This window comes from Astatotilapia calliptera, chromosome 6 (assembly GCF_964374335.1).
Source record: "Astatotilapia calliptera chromosome 6, fAstCal68.1, whole genome shotgun sequence".
NCBI lineage: Eukaryota > Metazoa > Chordata > Actinopteri > Cichliformes > Cichlidae > Astatotilapia > Astatotilapia calliptera.
In genome coordinates, this window is record NC_137427.1 from 2,591,500 (window position 1) to 2,611,255 (window position 19,756).

Genomic DNA, 19,756 nt, shown 5'->3' on the forward strand with positions numbered 1-19,756 from the left:
GGATTATTTTATTGTCAATGAGATTGGACAAGGGCAATGTAATCATGAGCTTTTGTTGTGCAAACTAATTTTCTGTTGACATCAGGGCTCTACATCACCTGCTAAACCTTCCTTCAGTCTGAGAGTGGGCTTAGCAGGTGGCTCTTTGACGATTAGCACTCAGATTGTGTGGAGTTCACTGTATCAAAAATCGTTTATCTCTCTCACAATAAACAGTTCAGGATGATTGATTGAAGACATTAAGTGGGTTGTTGTCGGTGGAGAGTATTTAATGATCTGGATGATACTGATACTCGGGATGATGTGGTTATTCACGGCTGTGTTTTCCCACCAGCAACTGCAAACCCAACAACGCAACGTTCAACAGATGATTCAGACAAACTATTGACATCAAATACATGCCAGTCCCAACTGTGCGGTGTGGATGCACAATCTTGGATCTTTTTGTTATATTCTCACTCATGTTCTAGTGAGCGGTTTGTATGATTGTCCCCGTCAGTGCAAAACTGCTTACTACTGTTATGGAAATCAATCTGGACACAAACGAGCCGTCTCTCTGAGATTTTAATTTGTCTTTGCAAAGTTGTCAAACAACAATAGACGTCGGCAGCATTCTGCACGGTATTTGAGCGAGAATAATAACAAGCATAGAATCATTTATAGGAACAAGTTATCAGCCGGCCGTGGTCACAGAATACATTCAGAACATTCTGTGCAAACAAGTATATCTTGTAAAAGAGGATGATATGAAGACAAAATCAGGATACCGCTGAGCCTTCCACTCATCAGTAAAAAAATGGAACAACAACATTTTCTATCACACCACCACAACCAGCTGATGGATGGAGTATTGGGAGATGGTGCTCACAAGGTCGTGTTGTCAGATGTAAGGTTGTATATTCACTTAAGAGCAAGAGAACAGCGCAGTAACTGCAAAGGTCTTGAGCTATCCCCCATTTCTTTATGTTTCCATCCATGAGTGTATTGAAACGTGTAGTACAGTATAGAAGACAAAAACAGTGTTTGTACAATTTAAACAACCTTGAAAGTCATTTTTTGGTACGACCACATTTATTCTGTAACACAGCAGTCTTTCATTTATCTGACAGTACTTTTCTGTATTCATAACTTTAAAAAGATCCCAGCACCACTGTCTGAAATGCAGACCATGAACAAACCTCTAGTGTAATTTAAAGATGGCTGTAAATTAGACTGGTGGTTAACAATAGTTTACCTGAAGGGCCAGATGCAAAATTGGTTTAGAGCATACTTTGTACCATGTTTTTGGCTAAAAGCAATTTGAAGATCTCATTGTTGGTGCAAGCAGCATGTCAAGTATATCTCCAAAACAAACTCATACATTTAGCAGTAGCATTAAGAACTAGGTGAAGGGTCATATAGGATAGTGTTTGTTCCTTTTCTGGGTAATCTTAATAGAAAAGTTTTCCAAGGACTGACAATCAATAAATAATCTCATTTATTCTCTGCTTCCAGCTCTATAAATCCGTGCCCCTGATTTGAAAATTAGGTCAGGCTAAAGCAAAATGAAATCTTTTGCAGATCCAGTAAAATCGATTCATATTGATGTTTAATTGCATTAGAGACTTTTCATTTGTCTTCTACACACTCTTGGCAAAACCTCAAAATTAGATCTCAGACACTCAGAAAATGTTCCTCTGACTCTTTTACTCTGTTGCAAACAAACCACAAAACAGTTCTTGTGTAATAATTAGTAATAATACGTTATTAAGTGATCATTATAGCTTCATGAAACACACCACAAATACAATAAAAGAGGATGAATATTGATTTTTTTCACCTTTTTTCAAAAGGTAAAAATAAAAATTTTTGTGGAAGCACAAAAATGGTCCATGAACAGCGAACTGCAGTCATGATACTATTTAAGAAAGTTGGAACCTGCCCCAAATAATTCAGCCCAACATAAAAGTCCGAGGACATGCAAGAAAATATTAAACATTTATTATGATGATTCCACATTTAGTTTCCTGTGCTTAATCTAAAAAAAAACAAAAAACACACAAAATAATTAAAACAATATCATTTAATTTGTTTGCTACAGTGGAAAAAAACAAAAAACTGTTTGTACACGTTCCAGGTGAGGCGAGACTTTTGCCAGGGCTTGTGTTGGTATTTTTGGAAATGCAAAAATAGGGTTATTCCCACACCTTCCACAAGCAGTCGGTGCTAATCAGTCAGTGTAACCCAGTGTGTGCTAGAGCAAAGCAGATTAAACCCAAATTCAAACGCAAAAATATAAAAGTTAATGCCAAATCTTTACCAACAGTCAGCTCACCAAGCAGCTGGGTGTTGGTCGGCTGGGTTGAAGAGCTGCTGCACAGTTGTCATGCAATATTCTTTGTTCCATTTCCACTCGCTCACAGCAAATAGCAGTAATCAGCGTGGCGTGAAGGCGGCAAATCAGCGCATTTCAGAGTAATGTGTGCTTTGGAACGGAGATCTGCATCCTTCACTGTATCTTAAAGAAAGTCATTTCGGAGGAAAGAAAGGGGTGGATGCTGCTGGCCATATAAAGTTCTGCGTGTGTGTGTGTGTGTGTGTGTGTGTGTGTGTGTGTGTGTGTGTGTGTGTGTGTGTGTGACAGAGGAGGTGGAGGAAATAAATAATTACTGCCACAATTGACAGGTCAGGTTGGATGAGGACGGGAGGACCCTCGTTAGCCGCATCCATCCTGAGCCACATGTTTCTATGACAATGTCAAATGCGCTGCCTATTAGTGCCACTTATACAGACGTGCCCCTTCAGGGAGGCAAACACATCCATGTGGAGACCCTCACTATGGCAACCATTTAGAGTGACTCTGTCATTTCCATTGCATGTCATGCTTTGGTTTTGTTGAAGGATGTGTCTAATCCCTGAGAGACGACTGGCGGGGTGGATTTGGTCAGAGGACTGTGAGTCTACACTGTTACAGGTGTACGTGTGAGATTCGGTTCAATTGTTGGAAAACAGACAAGGTGTCACTTCTCAGCCGTCATCATTTTGTACTGTCTAGATTACTGAGACGTGTAAGGATATAATTACAGAGAGCACAGTGTAAGAAACTGCAGCCTGTTCTGTTGACGGTGTCTGCAGGACTGTCAGCTGAAGAAAGGAAAGATAAGCGCGCCATTTGCATTTAACTGGTGTTGTGAAGATTGCCGCCTCAATACACAAAATGCCTTTTCTGATGAGAGTGCCGGGTATGCTTTTTCATGCGCAACTGAGGCCCTAACTGTTATGGGTGTTGGGAGGGTTGTTGTGTGTAAAGTGCTCCCTGATGGCTTGCTTTAAAGATGGGTTTCAACCTGTTATGTGTCTGTGCCAATCAGGTGGCTGGAATTAAAGGCATGTTAATCGCCAACAAGAGGCACGACAACCAGGTGAAAACCTACATTACCTACAATAAAGGGCGGGACTGGAGGCTCCTGCAGGCTCCTGCGTCTGACCTGGAGGGGAATGACATCCACTGCATACTGGTAACGTACACGTCAAATGCTGTCTTGTGTTTATGGAAATTACACACAGACTAGTTTTCACATCTTAGTGAGGACATCAATTATACATGATCCTTTCCCCAGCTGCTTGCCCTAACCATAAGCCTGCCACTAAAACCACATTTTGAGTCTCAAAAATGTCTTCAAACTCGTGGGGACGGGTATTTTGGTCCCCACAGGTATAGTAGCATACCAATTATCTGTCCTCACAAAGACGTCTAAACCTGCAGACACAAAAATATATTTTGCTGATTTGTAACACTGCTCTATAGCCAGAGCTTACTAATGCACCCTCATGAAGTCTGTTCTAAAACCTAAAATAAATCATCTGTGTAGTAAATAATAGTTGGAAATTGGTCTTTATGTTGGTGAAAGCCCTGATTCTCACAGGTATGAACAGTCTCACCAAGTCAGCAGTTACATTTCCCACAGCCAGATGTTTTCTGCACTGGACAAGCAAACTTTAGCTTAATCTGCTGCATTCTAGCTTTTAGGAAACCCCTTCCAGTGAACCGTGGACCTGTGTTATAGCATGTGGAAAAGATCTGCAACATCCATTCATTAAAGAACTGGCTATCATTTAAAACTGCATGCTCACATTGTTCAATGAATCCTAGTTATTTAAATTAATTTACAGTTAGGTGAGTACACATGGCCCAGATAGACATGTGCATGCAAATCCAAGTCATGTACAAAAAACTAATATTAGTGCATAATATAGATTAAAGTGCAACCTCTGTTTTAATCATGAGGAAGATGCAGTACTCGAGCGGCAGATCCCAGATCAGCTGTACGTGGTAAAGGTCTCATTAGATAGCTTCCCTGCATCTAAAACTAACAGGCAGACCGTTAGCAGGAATCATGGTCGAGACATTAGGAGGACTTCATGCTGTTTAAGAGGTTATTTCAGGGCCATGCGGTGTGGCTTACAGGTTCCCTGTGATTGTGCATTCATGTGACATTTTAATTACTGCTGTAGATTCCTTTTGATTACCCTGTTCAGTCCCACTGCCCTCGGTGTCCTTACACCAGTGACACGCTGTCTGCTGCAAAGATGAAAGCAGACACAGGTTTTTTTTCTGCTCCGTGAACAAATGTAATTGTCTTCTGTTGTTTGCATGCCCTGGAGGCTCAGCTTCACACTTTAATGCAAATTCCATCATTCTTTGTTTTAATGACAGATTAAATGTAATTAGCAAAACGTCTGAAGGCACCGTTAGCTTAGCTTTTGGGGATTTTTTTGTTGTTTGTTCTCTAATTTTTCTGACCCTATCATTTTCACATAACAGATCAGCCCTGCTTCCCATCCTATTACCTGGCAGTTAATTAGATAAGCTGATGCATAGCAAGACTGAGTTAGATCATACTTTGTATTATTGCCACTTACAGTGATGCACGTATGCATACACAGTTATACACACTTATTTTCAACTTGTCTGGGCACTGCATCTAAACTTCGGTGCTTCTTTTCTCTAAAATCAACATCCTCTTCAGTTTATTTCTGTTAAATCTTTTACAGCCTTTCTGCTCTCTTCATCTACAACTCCAAATGTCTGAGAATCCTTACTTGTCAGGAACAATTTCCACCAAGAATTCTGCACCGGGAATGATAGTTGCCACAGGTGAGTAAAAACACTGAACACCAAAGACAGTCTGCACATTAAAAATGCATAAGATGACTTTTTTTTTTCATACGCTGAACACTTTACATTTACCAATGTCTGCACATGTTAGGTAGCTTAAAAATCAGGATCTTCTCTGACTGCTTCAGCTGCTTCTAACAGACTGATTTCGATCATATGAGGAGGTTGCAGGTTAAATTTTGGAATGTGCATGCTTATGCTTGCTCACAGGTGGCTTCCCTCACTGGCACTGCCTCTTTTCTGCTCCATCTCAACATCAACACAACCTAGACACCAACACAAACTCCACACAAGCACACTGATATGGCTTCAGGTGCTATTTCTTTAGTGATAGCGTTAGTAAGCAAGCTCTTTGTCTAAATGAACAGGCAGGCTAACATCAGCTACTATTAGAAAAATGTTTCCGGGTAAAATGGACTCATGAAGTGTCTCTCTTCTTGCTCTTGTTAGTGAGCGTCCAAGTAACTCGCGATCAGAGATGGGCAGTAACGCGTTGCAAGTAATCTGATTACTTTTTTCAAGTAACGAGTAAAGTAAGGGATTACTATTGCAAAAAGGTTTTTAGATTACCGTTACGTTCCCGTAGGAACGCTGCGTTACTGCGTTACTAAAACCGTGATTTTTCTTGCGAGTGTCTCATGACAGTGACGTAAGCGAGTGCGACGTTCGTGACAACAGCTGTGTGCAGATCAACAATGGATCAACAATGGATCATATATCGAGTGCAGAGAGAGTATGAGCGTGCAGCGTTTAAAGCGTGGAAGTACTGACCTTACTTTGAGTTTGATTCCATAAAAAGTGACAAAAACATTAGTGTCCGCTGTGCGTGGGAAGAAAACTTCTTTTTACAGCGAAAAAACCCTAAACTTCCGAACAAGCACCGAGTAGCTGCGACGTAATGGGAAACTCACAGAGAAACTCGCGGATTCTTCCACTGACCGCGGCACACCTGCACCAGGGTAAACCTCTGCCTACCCCAGTCCTGCTTTACAGGTGAAAATAGAGCAACAGGACCGCTGAGTCTTTGACTTTATTTATTTTCTGCTGTGTTTTACTTGCATCTATTTGAAAGACTGAGTGTAAACACAAAAAATATTTTATTTTATGTGCTGGAATGTGCAGAAAATAGGTTTAAATGTTAAACTAATTTCTTCCAGTCAGAGAATGTTGCATATAATAAAATTTTTGTTTGATGCATAAAGTTAAAAGATTAAAACTAATAAAACAAGTTTTAAAAAGAGACTTTTCCATTTGATTACATTTTGTATGATGGATTATGTAGAAAAAGTAGAATTGGGCTGAAAGATCTATCGCTTTATCACCTATTCAGGTTGTAAATCGTGTAACTAAGTAACTAAGTAACTATGTAATTTATTACTTTTGAAAATAAGTAATCAGTAAAGTAACAGGGTTACTTTTTGGGGGAAGTAATCAGTAATTAGTTACTGATTACTTTTTCAAGTAACTTGACCAACACTGCTCACGATACATTCATCTCATTCCTCTGTAAATCTTACAGTTGCCTAAATGCAAGATTTAACTAACATTTGATTTATGCATTAATAACCAGCATGGGGAGGTTAATCAGTTAGCAGCAACTCCCCGGCAACCACCAGTTGCTAGGCAAAAAAAAAACACATTCCCCAACTGGGTGATGCTCTTACTGTGTTCAGTAGCAGTACTTCTGGGTCATCAGTAGTTTGCATGGCGGTGACTTGTAACGACTCTCTAAGCAGCACTAACACGTTAAAGTAAAGCCTGTGCCCCAGAACTCCAGCCAACATGTTTTTAAAGGTGTAAGTTTTACTTTGAAGGCAAACAGTGTTTGTTTCCGAGGGTTTCTTCCATGCAGTAAGCAAACAAAGGAATGACAACGAGGTATTCTTTGCAACTGATTTTACCAAGCAGGAGCCGCAGCCTCCAGAAAACCGACACCAGCCAGCCTTGAGCAGCGTGTGCACGACGTCACACAGGAGACCTTTACCCAGCATTTATCCTGGTCCCTCTGCATGTGTGTGCAGGACAGTCCTGTGGCCGTCTCATCAGAGTGTAATCAATGTTTTTCTGAAGTGGTGCATAGTAAAAATAAAATTTGTACAATGCTGATTGTGTTTAATAATGTCATATTAATTATAATAATCCATCATCTAATCCACAATGTTATTTTATATTTGTATTAGTATATTAACATCGCACAGGTTTAGTTTTGCCTTATGTTGCTATTTTAGTATGAAAGTTAACATTTCACAGGATCAAGAGTCGTCCCAGTCAGCAGCCTGATTATCTAATGCAGCTCTGATGTGACCCCTACCTGACCCCCACTTAAGCTTCTGTCTCAGCAGTTCTTTAAGCTTCACTGTGCAGAGTCCAAGGCAGGTGCTCCGTTTCACGTATAGACTGACATGTTGTGGATCGTGTCCATTAGTTTTGATGCCTTGTGTGGGGAAAGGCCACACTTATGTGTCGTGTGTGCCTGTAAGTGTTAAGGAAGGAAGAGAAGTGTTAGCGCCAATGGAGGAAAAAAACCTGTGGTTTTGCTTTGAGCGTGTGCATTTATGTTGTTTTGTCCTCGTTATGTGAAAACGCTGAATAAACATGCATTCCCAGCGTGATGTTTGCACAGTATGTACTCGTGTGCGCTTGTGTGTATTTCTGGCCGGGACTTTGCTTTGGCACCGTGATTCACTTTGCCCGCTGCGCCTTTTAAGACATCAGCTGGTGCAGAGATCATCTCACCAACATGACAAACACCATCCAGATCAAACACGTGCCTATTTACTGAGCCGCGGCCAAGATAGTCGAGCAGAACAACAGAAGAAATGAGTTCACTCGCTGCGCACTCGCAGGAAAAGGCTTTGGAGGCGCTGTGCTGCAACACCGCAGAAAGACGGAGCGAGAGAGGCACCCACCCTCGTCTACACCGCGCATTATGCTGTCCTCGTAACGAAGGCATCCACAGGAATTAACATGAAATATTCTCTGGTATTCACATGACTTGCAAGTCAGCAAGCTAATACAGGAATCAAGCCAAGATGATGAATTAATCAGAGACATGGTGTGATTTACAGCATGTGTTTAAAACGCATATGGCCTGTTATCTTTGTGAGATCTCACTGTGTTTTTCATGGTGTGTGTGTGTGTGTGTAATTTCCACTGCAGGAAATATCGGAGCAGAGCTCTCTTACAACAATGTTGGCATGTTCATATCATCTGATGCTGGCAATACCTGGAGACCGGTGAGCCTCACACCTACATTTACACCCACAGCCAGCAGATCTGCAGCAGTTTCGAACTTTGACGGATGATGTAAAAAATTAAACACAAATATTGTATTTTCTGGCTTCTTGTTATGCAACACCTTTAGTTTCCACTCCAGCTGACTGCAGGTTACAGACTTTTTATAAGACAGTTTAGACATGCTACACACCAAAGCAAGAGTGCAGACAATGATATCATTAACGGTTGAATTATTATAGTATTGTGCTTCCCTGCTTGGCTCATTCAATCTGGGTTTTTGGCCCTGATGAACAGAAGTATGACCTCTTTAACGTCCCATATGTACCTCTGAGAGACTTGCCCGCCTTTTACATTCTGTTTTGGCCCTTGTTCTAACTTTTTTGTGCTCCTAGTATCTAATTCACAATGAGCTTCTGGTTTAAATGGTTTACAAACCACTGCATTTTAATTTTATCTGAATTTCACCCAACTTTTTTGGAAATGGGACATAATTTTGTAACCTTTGTCACTGTGTTTTTGATACCAATGTCTGTGAATGTCTGTTCAGATTTTTGAAGAGGAGCACAATATTTGGTTTCTGGACAAAGGAGGGGCTCTTGTTGCTGTGAAGCAGCCATCTGTGCCAACTAGACATTTGTGGTATGTCCATTTGGAGAACTTTTTTGGACAAGTTTCCTGTCTTAAATTGCTTTTCCAATTTCCTGTGGCTCTTGTAAGGTTAATCCAACAGTTACAGTTCCAAAAAAAGTGAATGTGCATATTATATGTGACACTTGATCCATTTAGTGATGCACTTTGACTATGGCTCTTAAAAAAAGAGAAAAAAAATCATAGCCAATCTAATTTGAGGGGTTTTTTTCTTCCCTAGACCACTTATCATTAACAGCCAGCACCCCAAACCCCCCACCCACCCCCGCACCTCCTTTTACTGTTTTCATTAACATGTTGCCTTCCTCTTGCCAAATCGGGTGCCTCGCTTTGCCTCCGTGCAGGCTAATCCAAGTGAGACCAGATCTGTGTGCTCGCTTTTGCAATAATTTTGAAATTAGTTTTAGAAGCAGTGAAGTGTAGCCTTTTTGTCTCCCAACCAATTTAAGTGCGATGGTAGAGGAAGTGCAGAAAAAAAGAGATTGATATGAGTATCTCCACAGTCACTGCATCGCAGCGTTCATAGGCAGCTTTACCTTAAACAGTTCCCCTGACTGAATCTCATAACAGGTGCATGTCAACGCTTTTTCTGTTGTTAGTGCTTTTAGCCAAATGAAGGCAGTGGCAACATGGGACAATCTTCTGAGCACCGGCCTCAGTGCTGTTTCAACCCACGCCACACTCGGGTACTCCTAGTTGTTCTCACTTCAGCACCAGTGTTGATATACTGTCAGGATCAATGTAGCCCAAGACCCGATGATGAAAGCTGTCCAATCTTGTGTTCCCGTCTCCTTCTCCCTCTGCACTTTTTTAGTCAAAAATGAAACAGTTCTATTCTGGTCTTGTGTTTTTTTGCCTCTGTGTCAACTTTTTATCCAGGAAACAATGATGTTGCTTTTTTTCCTTTGACACCGAAACCTTTCCTTTGTTCACGTCTTGCAAAAGCAGTTTTGTGCTTCTTTGTTTTAATAAGTTGGCGGACTCTCTTAAATTCCCTTTCAATGCCTCAGCCTTTAATATTTACCAAACGCTGCAATAGCTAATTGCACAGAGACTCGGAGTCTCCTGTGTCGAGACAAGCCGGTCATTCTGATCCCTACATAAATCCTCCCCTATGACCAGGATCTAATAGAGAGCGTCTGTGTCTGCGCCGTCGCTGTTGCCGGGTTTGTGATGAGAATGTGTTCTGACGTACAATACACAGGGTCAGCTTTGACGAAGGCAGGCAGTGGACCCAGCACAGCTTCTCCTCGGTGCCCCTGTTTGTGGATGGAGTGCTGGTGGAGGCTGGGGCTGAAAACCAAATCATGACGTAAGTCCACAAAGAGCTGAATGACATGTTACAATGTGTTGATGTGATTTGAGTAAAAGGTGGCAGTGGGGGGTCCTTGGGGTTATTTTTGCCCTCCAGAGAGGCCCAAAGGATCGAGGACCTCTAAAAAGGTCCTCAAGAGCTCTGCAGGATTGTGAGTCAGGTGGTTTTTAAGTCTCTCAAGGAAAGGGTTTAAAGGGTTCAAAGAACAACTTTTAAATCAGCCTTTTTGCTGTTACACCTTTAGAATCGAATCAAATCTTGTAGAGTAAAAATAAAATGGCCATGAAAAAGCACCTTTTGAAGCTTTTTGCTCTTTATGATGATAAACTGAGGTAAGGAGCACATGAGTAACAACAGTTATAGCTAAGAATTAAAGAATGAACGGGGCAGATTTATGTAAACAGATGTCAAACACAGAACAAAATATCCATCATAGATTACAGATCAAGTCCAGTTTAATTTAGCCCAAATGACAGCTAGCTGCTGTGCTATTGTTTATCTACAGCAGCTAATGCCTCTGCTAACCCCGCCCCACCAACCCCAGCTTCTCCACAGACCCCGGCTGGACCCAGAAGCAGGGTTCATACTTCATCACTTAAAGACCGGATAGAGATGACAGGTCACACAATAGTGTCTTTTTCAACTACTGTTATACAGGCTGTGCTCGTATCACTTTCATTTGCACCTTTAGACACTGTAAAGCAGTTTAGATTACAGTACTTTGAAAAACTCTTTGGCTTATTACTCCATACAGATTTGGACCCTCTGAGCTGTTAACAGTGTGGTACAGTAATTGTTTCTCAGTTTGTTGGAATCAGAGTCACTTTAGAATCATCATTTTAAAGATGTGTCAAAAAGTCAAAAATCATTTTTTTCTGTTTAATCATTTTGTAACTACTTAGACTTTAAGGTTGGTGTTTGGTGCAGAAAACTTCTCATCTTATTAATGCACTGATGCAGCTGTTTGTAAGCAGCAGTTTGCTAGTTTAAATGCATTGCACTGCATTAGTTCAATACAGAGGGTCTTTCTAAAGAGAATCTCCAAAGGGTCACAGACCTGTCTGAGGTGACACAGCGTGACAACGGGAGAGTAAAAGCTTTCAGATTTTTATCAAATCCCTGCTTTTCTTTGTGAATAAAAAAATGAATTATATAAACCAAGTCAGACATTTAGAGAGGAACTGGAGTTGATTTGGGGTTGTATCTTATGAGATTATTACAGGTTTTTTGTGAAAAGTCTTGATTTTTAAAAGGAACGTGTAAACATATTTATCAAAAACTAGAGATGCAGTACAGTTTTTTCCTTTGAAGTACTGTGGAGTGGAAATCTAGCAGTCCTTTCCCGCCTCACCATTGCTGATCAAAACTAATTTTATTAAGATCATCTTGCTGTTAATTCCTTGCCCGCTTTGACTTCATATTAGCAATTTTACCCTGTTGCCAGATCGAAGCAAACCTCTTGGGGAGCACAGTGTCACTAAGAGTAGAAGTGATACGCTCGAGTGTCACTATGTGCATTTTTACTGGAAAATGGCACTTTATAAATAAAAAGCAGAGTTTAAGTCATTCAGATCGTTTGCCTCTTGCAGCTTTTTTGGACACTTTAGCCACCGTTCCGAATGGCAGCTCATCAAGATAGACTACAAGTCCATCTTCAGCAGGAAATGCACAGAGGAAGACTATCAAACCTGGCACCTGCACAACCAGGTAAAAATCTAAATCCATGCCATGCATGAAGGTGCTGCCCGTGTTAGTGTTTGTGCTTTGAAAATGCTTTTCAACCATTTCTCTTGCATACAGGGCGAGCCGTGCGTAATGGGACAAAAGCAGATTTACATGAAGCGCAGGCCCGGAAACTACTGCATGCTGGGAAAGGACTACTCGAGAATCCTGTCTGCCGAGTCCTGTATTTGCAGGGCTCATGATTTTGAATGGTAAGATGATGTGGGCCTTTGTTCAGTAGCCCCTTTCTTCATAATCGTCGAGGGGGATTATGTTTCTTTCTATTGTTGCTGAAGGAGAACTTCATTAATTGCAGCTTTTGTTCTGCCGCACATGTAGAAGCACACATTTCAAAGGACGCGCTTTCTTAAAATAATATTTTTAGAGTTTTTCATTCTGTTACCTTTTAAGCAATTTGTTACTGGCAGCTGCTTCGTGTGAATGAGACTCAACAGGTCATTTAGCTAAATGCTGCGTTGAAGAAAAAAAAAAAAAAGTCTCTTTGAAAAACCAGCTTCTCTTCAGTAGCAATTTATTTTGAAGTGCATCCATCCAGCTACCATCAAATACACTCTTCACACCATTCACATGTGCTGTTTAGGGCTGTTTCTGCATCCCTGCTGTAGCCACAAACAACGTGAGTCCTGTAACTTACAAAGCTGCAGATGAAGGAAAAAAAGAGGGAAACGGATTAGAAAAGAAGGCTGTTTTCAGCCACACTTGGGTTCACTTTGTCCTAATCACATTTTTTGTTCTGAGTAGAAGAAAATGATCTTGATGATATGTGTGCTCGTGTAAAATATACAATAAAAGCTGATGTGACAAAGTTACAATCCAGATTTTCACACTCATCCTACGCAAAAGAGCAATAAATAGGGTCCATCTTCTTATTGACTGAAAAACAACTGTGGAAGAAGATTTTTTATTTAAGTGGAATCATATCCTATCCATGTGTTTCAGTAACTTTTTCCGTGTGTTTTCCAATAATCTGATGAGTTTGGGATGGTTTTACACAATTTGCTCATAATGTCTGTCTCCGTATGTCTGAGCTCACCGTGCTCGTAATTCTGTTCAGACCATGTGGGCGTGTAAATAGTTTCAATTTGTATGCAAATCCTAAGCGGTTGTGTTTTTTATCTTGTAATGACAGAGAATGGAAAAAAAACCATTTCAACATACAGCAGTTATGTAAATAGCGTTTGTAGATGTGCAGAGAGTGAGTGCTAATTGGTTCCTATTGAACTAGTCGAAAGTTTTTAGTGTTTTTTTCATTTGTTTGTTTGTTTGTTTGTTTAGTCTAATTTCTGTCTTGCTGTTTTTCTCTCTGCGGGGAATTATTTGATGAATACTTAAAATTCAGAAACGAGGAGTTTTAAAAACCCATCAGTGCAGAATTGAAGTCCAAATCCTTTAACTTAATTCAAGGTGTGAAGAGTCTGCCTGGCACAATGATCAGCTAAGTGCGTACTTATTAACGTTATATTAATCAGTTGAAAATGCCTGCAAACTATTGTGCACGTAGTGTTCTGCATACTGACCAGCTGGCACCGAACACTGAGTCAAATCCCAAGTTTCCTTTACTGCCTGATGACAAGTTTCCTGAACTAAATTTGGAAATCTGGAATCTTGTAGCAGTTGCTCATTTTGTTTCATTTGTTTCATTCGGTTTGTTCCAAGCTGACTCTGTTATGATTCATTTGTGTCATAAAAAGCAGAGCAGACCAACCACGGGCTGATGGTACACATGAGATTTTAGGATGACTAAATCCATCTTCTGATCATGCTTTGAAAAAGAAAGCTCATGACTCATACAAGCAGTGTGTGTGTGTGTGTGTGTGTGTGTGTGTGTGTGTGTGTGTGTGTGTGTTTAAACTGTGAAACATAGTCAGCATTCAAGATTCATAAAGGACAATGGTCGAGTATAATCCCTGATGAAAATCAACAAAATGCTGATTAAAGTCACACTTACGCTAAAACCTTTAACTGGAACTCTTCGTGTCCCCAAACCCTGAAATGACTGAGCTCATGAACTCATTGGGAAAGTGTTTACCAAGGTCAGGATAGACTAAGGCTGCGTTCACACTGCAGGCGAAAGCGCATCAAATCCGATGTTTTTGACCCTGTGCGACCCATATCCGATCATGGTGTGACAGTGTGAACGGCACAAATCCGATATTTTCTAATCCGATCTGGGTCACTTTCGTATGTGGTACTGAATCCGATACATATCCGATGTTTCAGAAAGCGACTGCTGTTTGATGGTTATGTCGCATTAAATCCGTCTTTTACGTCACCGACACAAGACAGACGTCGATTATCAGCGCCAGAGAAGACATCGCGAACGCCTCCTGGCCATCCAGTGTAGATGTCAGTGAAACTGTTGGGAAGACAACGTGAACATTTTCTTTGTACTGCATAATCTGCAGATTCTGACAGAAATCTGCAGCTATCCTTTGAAGCACCGCTTCTCTAAAACAGCAATAAGGATCATTATTAGGTTATTTACATTATTATGTAAATAACAAAATAACTTAAAGCAAAAATTGGGAAACGTAAAATCCGAAGTCTTTATATTAACTCATTCACTGCCAGCCATTGGCAGTGAATGAGTTAAATCCATTGACTCATTCACTGCAATTGACGGCTATAGACGTCAATGGCAGTGAATGAGTAAAGGCCCATTAGTCAAACGATACTGTTGCTCTGGGTCTAAACAGAGCGCGTTGTGTGTGACGTCTTCTTTTGTGCATGCGGCTGCTTTGGTTCACACTAGAGCGCGTTTGCTGTCGCATTTTATTTGTAGTGTGAACGAGCAGACAAAAAAATCGGATTTGATCAAAAAATCGGAGTTGAGCATTAAGACCTGCAGTGTGAACGTAGCCTTATATATATACTAAAACTTGCACAGTGGACATCTGGTCTTACTTAAGTCCAAGTCTTGCCCACTGGTGGCTATAGAAAGATGACCCGACTTCTGTCCCCCAGCGCCTAGCTATGGTGGATCTTGAACATGTAAATGGTAATACTGGGAGTTATTTAGGCTTAACAGGATTATGCTGTTTTAAAACATTAGGCAGAGCCAATGTAATTTCCCCTACCTCGGCCTCCTCCGCTCCAGTTAAGTTAAGCTAATCGGCCCCTGGCTCCATGCGCCACTATGAAAGTGGCTTTGACCTTCTCATTATTACACATGTATTAAGATGCATTACATGGTTATTTTGTTGACTGCAAAAGTGTTATTCTGAACATAAAGCACATCCTTTGTCCTAGGCTGTACTCTGTGCCGACCTTTTACCTGTTTGCCAACATGCGCCTGTGTATCCAATCAATCTTGGCAGCTCGCTAATGAGAAGTTCACACTGTTGTAATCACACATTCATACTGGACTAGTCAGCGACAGGCTTGTTAGTTTTGTTTATTTGTTCTGCATTGCTAACTAATTAATAAATCAATGTCGTGAGCATTATTAGAGTGGACACTTGCTTACTTTGCTTTGTTACATGTAAATCATGTCCTGACTGGGAACATTGACAGGCAACTTGAGAGTCAGTCATCCTTAAAGACGGTGGCAAACCTTTGCCTGCACATCGTGTTTCCACACCCACAGATTCACACTGCTGTGGTACATTCGTGAGCAGCAGCAGCTTTAATCAATACTTAATAATGATGCGTCTCTGTGTCAGACAGGCCCCTGGTCACCAGCTATGAACAGAGATAAGATGTAAATGGGGAACACACTGCAGGACAATAAGTCCCTTTTCACATGCTGATATTGATCAGGTACCGTGTGGATGTTCTTTGTTGTGTAACAGTGATTATGGATACGAGCGCGGCAGCGACGGGAACTGCAAGCCAGCCTTCTGGTTCAATCCTTCCACCGTGTCCAGGAGCTGCAGCCAAGGCCAGAACTATTTCAACAGCACGGGGTAAGCACTGTGGGATTTAGTACTAATTCACATTTAAAAGAATATAGTACAGTATGCTGCGCACATTTATGTAAAATGTTTTTGTGAACAAACAGGTCTTTGCAGAGGACTTTTCCACAGTGGGATGTGTTTTCATATCAGATAGGGATCATAGATTTAATATGATCAGTGGAGCAGAAAGCCGATGTTCACAATCTGGTCCCAATGTGGGGATTTAAGCTTCGGCTTATCCTCATAAACATGTCCAGGAAAGAGCTTTGAAATCAGTAACATTAACCTTAATCCTACCAACTCTGGTGCTCACAGGACCCAGAGGCAAACCATTCATTATATTTCACAGGTGCTTTATTCGAAATGTTTTATGTCTTGTTACATGTCAGTCAGTTGGTTTCTAATGACTTCTTGTCTCTGTTTTCTGTTGCTGTTTTAATTTGGGACTATGCAGCTTTAATAGATGAAGCTGTTTATCGGGGTCATGTTCGTCACAGGTCATAAACTGTTGGTGAGTTTGGGGTCCACTCTCTGTCATTTTAGAGGATAACTGCAAAGGGAATTTCTCCTCATTTTCCAAAAGGTGATTTTATTAAAACTATAAAGAGAGACAAAGAAAGGCACTATCAGATCTGCAGCTAGAACACGATAATTTAGGTTATAGCAGCAAAACCTTTGAGGTCAGTGAAGCACGGGTCGGTTTTACTGCTCGTACACTTTCTCTCCCAGAAGAAGATTGTTTTATTCTTTAATTCAAAAAAACCACTGACCGTAAACATCCTCTGGACATGTACAGAGGACGACTAGTGGATATACTGGACAAAGGATTTTGAAATTGAAGCTGCGAGGCAGAATGAAAAGAGGAAGGCCTCGGAGAAGAGACATTGATGTATTGAAGGAGAATATGGAGAGAGTTGGATCGACAAAAGAGGATGCAAGAGACAGGGTGAGATCAAGGCGGATAATCCACTGCACTGAAAGAAGAAGGATGTTTCACAGTTATTGTGTGAGGTTACTAAACGCCACCAATCAATCAGTGAATACTGACCATATCTGGTCAATTGATGATTGAGACCAGGGTAGTAATTTGGCAGATCCTTAAATGGAAAACCACTGCAATATATCCTGTTCATGTTCAAATACTTCAATTGGGAAAAGTCGTATATTTGCATTTTTGACGTGATCTTACATTTTCCATTACAATCCATTTTTCTTTGTTATGTCACAGAGATGTGACCTTTTTGTTAGTTTGGAGGCGCCCCGGGGACCGACACCTTGCAAAGCTTAATCACAGTGGGAGTGTTTTATTCACTGCCACTATGATTAAGCTTCCATGGTGTCTCAGCCTTTGACACAGCTTGTGTTGTCAGTTGTCATCCTGTCTGGGAGCCTGTTCAGACACAACAGCTGTGCTCTGTTTAGTTCAACAAAATTCTCTGTAAAGCTCGTGCAGCATAGAGGGATAAAATACTTTTCTTTCCCAAGGTACCGCAAAGTGGTGCTGAACAACTGCACGAAAGGAGTGAAGGAATTGTACACACCCAGAAAGCAGCAGTGTCCCAACAGACCCCCGAAAGGACTCTTGCTGACCACCAAAGATGGCAAACTCACTGCCAGCCTGGGCAGCAATGTCACCTTCATGGTGCATTTGGATGAGGTGAGAACAAATACATCTACATTTAGCTACAGACCTGTCAACTTCAACGCTAATTTATTTACCTCAGTTTTTGCTTAAAGCTGCAATAACAGAATTCTGGCCACCAGGGGGCAGAAAAACACATTCATGTGAACTGTTCTGGATACTTAATATCTTTTGAAGTTGCAGTTATAATGAATTTGTATCTGTGCTTTGGACCATATAAGGGATAAAATGTTCCACTTTCTTCACAACTTTATATAAATTATCTTGTTCTTCTTTAATTAGGTAGGCAATATGCACGCTATATGTTTGAACTCATTATTATGAAGTGAATGTTGATTGCACAGTTCGATATCGTATTCAGTTTGGTTGCCTGTATGACACCCACTTTAACTGGCAGTTCTGTCTGTGAATGGGTGGTGTAAGATTGCTTGGAAAAAACCGATGCTAAATTGAAATAAAAAGTCTGATTATCATAAGAATCCAATAAAGGTCAGTAAAGGAAGACCTTTAGAGAGAGCTCCGGTAAAGATTTAAAAAGCAACGCTGTGCTGACAGTGTTGCTACTTGCTCACCACAAAAATGCTAAAAAATACAAAACAATGCAGAATTATTATCCAGAAACAACCAGATATGTTTAAACAGGAAGTGAGCTGCAGCAGTGCTGCAGGGAGGGATGCAAATCAAAGTTTTTTTATTGAAACTGTAAATTCAAAGTTTCATAATGTTGTATATTGAACACATCTCATACTACAGTGATTCTTTTGTTTTGAACCACATCTATTATTTGCTCTCTCGATTTGTCTACATATCAACTTACATAAAATTTTAAATTCATTGTTTTTCTTGTTTGTTTGTTTTTTAAATTAAATCATTGATTTCCAAAATTATATATACAGTAATGAAAAAGTTTAGTGAATTATTTAGAGGACTCTAACTGACATGGTGTGAAAAACTAAGTACACTCCCTGCACTTAGACAACGCCACAATCTTTCCTGGAACAAAGGTCTCTGAGAATTCACCCCAAGGTCATATTGTATTATAATCAGAGAAATTCAAAAGACTCGATTATATTAAATGTTGAAGTTTAAGAAAGTGCAATTAGAAGAATACTGAGTGAGTGTGGCTTGTTTGGAAGGGTTGAGAAAGCTTCTTCTCTAAAGAGTACATGGCAGCTAACGTGTTTGGCCATGACAAACACAGCATATCAGCACAAGCACCTCATACTAACTGTGATTGCAGCCATGGCGGGCGGGTGATTTGGGCTTGTTTTGTAACCACAGGACCCGGGTACCTTTCAGTCACTGAGTTGAGCCCATGAACTATGCAGTATTCACGAGTTAAATGGGAGGCAATCTGCTGTGGCAGGACCTTAAGAGAGCTGCACATAAATGAGTGCCTGCAAATCTCAATGAACTGAAGTAATGTTTTAAAGTGTTCAGAATTTACTGCACAAAGGAGTAGAATAAAGATTATTTCAAGTTATTGCTACTAAATGTGGAATTATTGGGTATACTTCAACCATGACTGTGTATTTTTATAGAGTAACTTTATCATATGACTTGGTGACAATGCTAACACTCTTAAACTCACACACTGAGCCTTCAGTTGTGCTTTTAACTTCAGCTGCAGTGGTGTAGACCAGCGGCCCCCGACCTTTTTTGCACCACGGACCGGTTTAATGTCTGACAATATTTTCATGGACCGGCCTTTAAGGTGTCGCGGATAAATACAACAAAATAAAATGAAACGACCGAGACAAAAACTGTGGTATTCTGTAAATATAATTGTTACGTTCCCCTGAGGGGTCCAGGCGGTGCGGGGGAAGTAACAAAAAGTGTCCGGGTCAGAAAAAGGAGTCAAGGAGGCAAAAGGGTTAAACTACAGAGTTTTTATTAATACTAACTAAAGGAGACAGACAAGCCGCTATCACCATTTAAAGAAACAAACAAAACTCAAGCGTTAGTCAATAAGTACAAAGTCAAAAAGAGTGCAGCTCACTAGCTGCAAACACCGCAAACACTCAGCTAACTAGCTGTAACCACACTAATGACACTCTGGCCCAGAGCTCACCTTTCCCTGGGCTTAAATACTTTTAATTACTGATGTGAGTCAGCTG

At 40.6% G+C, this 19,756-nt stretch overlaps 1 protein-coding gene across 1 annotated transcript in view; it reads left to right on the forward strand.

The window, feature by feature from the left end:
• sorcs3a (sortilin related VPS10 domain containing receptor 3a) overlaps positions 1–19,756 on the forward strand; it is a 255,954-nt gene that overhangs the window by 193,953 nt on the left and 42,245 nt on the right. Inside the window, exons 10-18 of the mRNA XM_026169671.2 lie at positions 3,351–3,497; positions 5,035–5,137; positions 8,318–8,394; positions 8,943–9,034; positions 10,248–10,355; positions 11,948–12,065; positions 12,159–12,292; positions 15,893–16,006; positions 17,483–17,654. Of these exons, the coding sequence (XP_026025456.1) occupies positions 3,351–3,497; positions 5,035–5,137; positions 8,318–8,394; positions 8,943–9,034; positions 10,248–10,355; positions 11,948–12,065; positions 12,159–12,292; positions 15,893–16,006; positions 17,483–17,654 (1,065 nt within the window). The remainder of the gene's footprint in view (positions 1–3,350; positions 3,498–5,034; positions 5,138–8,317; positions 8,395–8,942; positions 9,035–10,247; positions 10,356–11,947; positions 12,066–12,158; positions 12,293–15,892; positions 16,007–17,482; positions 17,655–19,756) is intronic.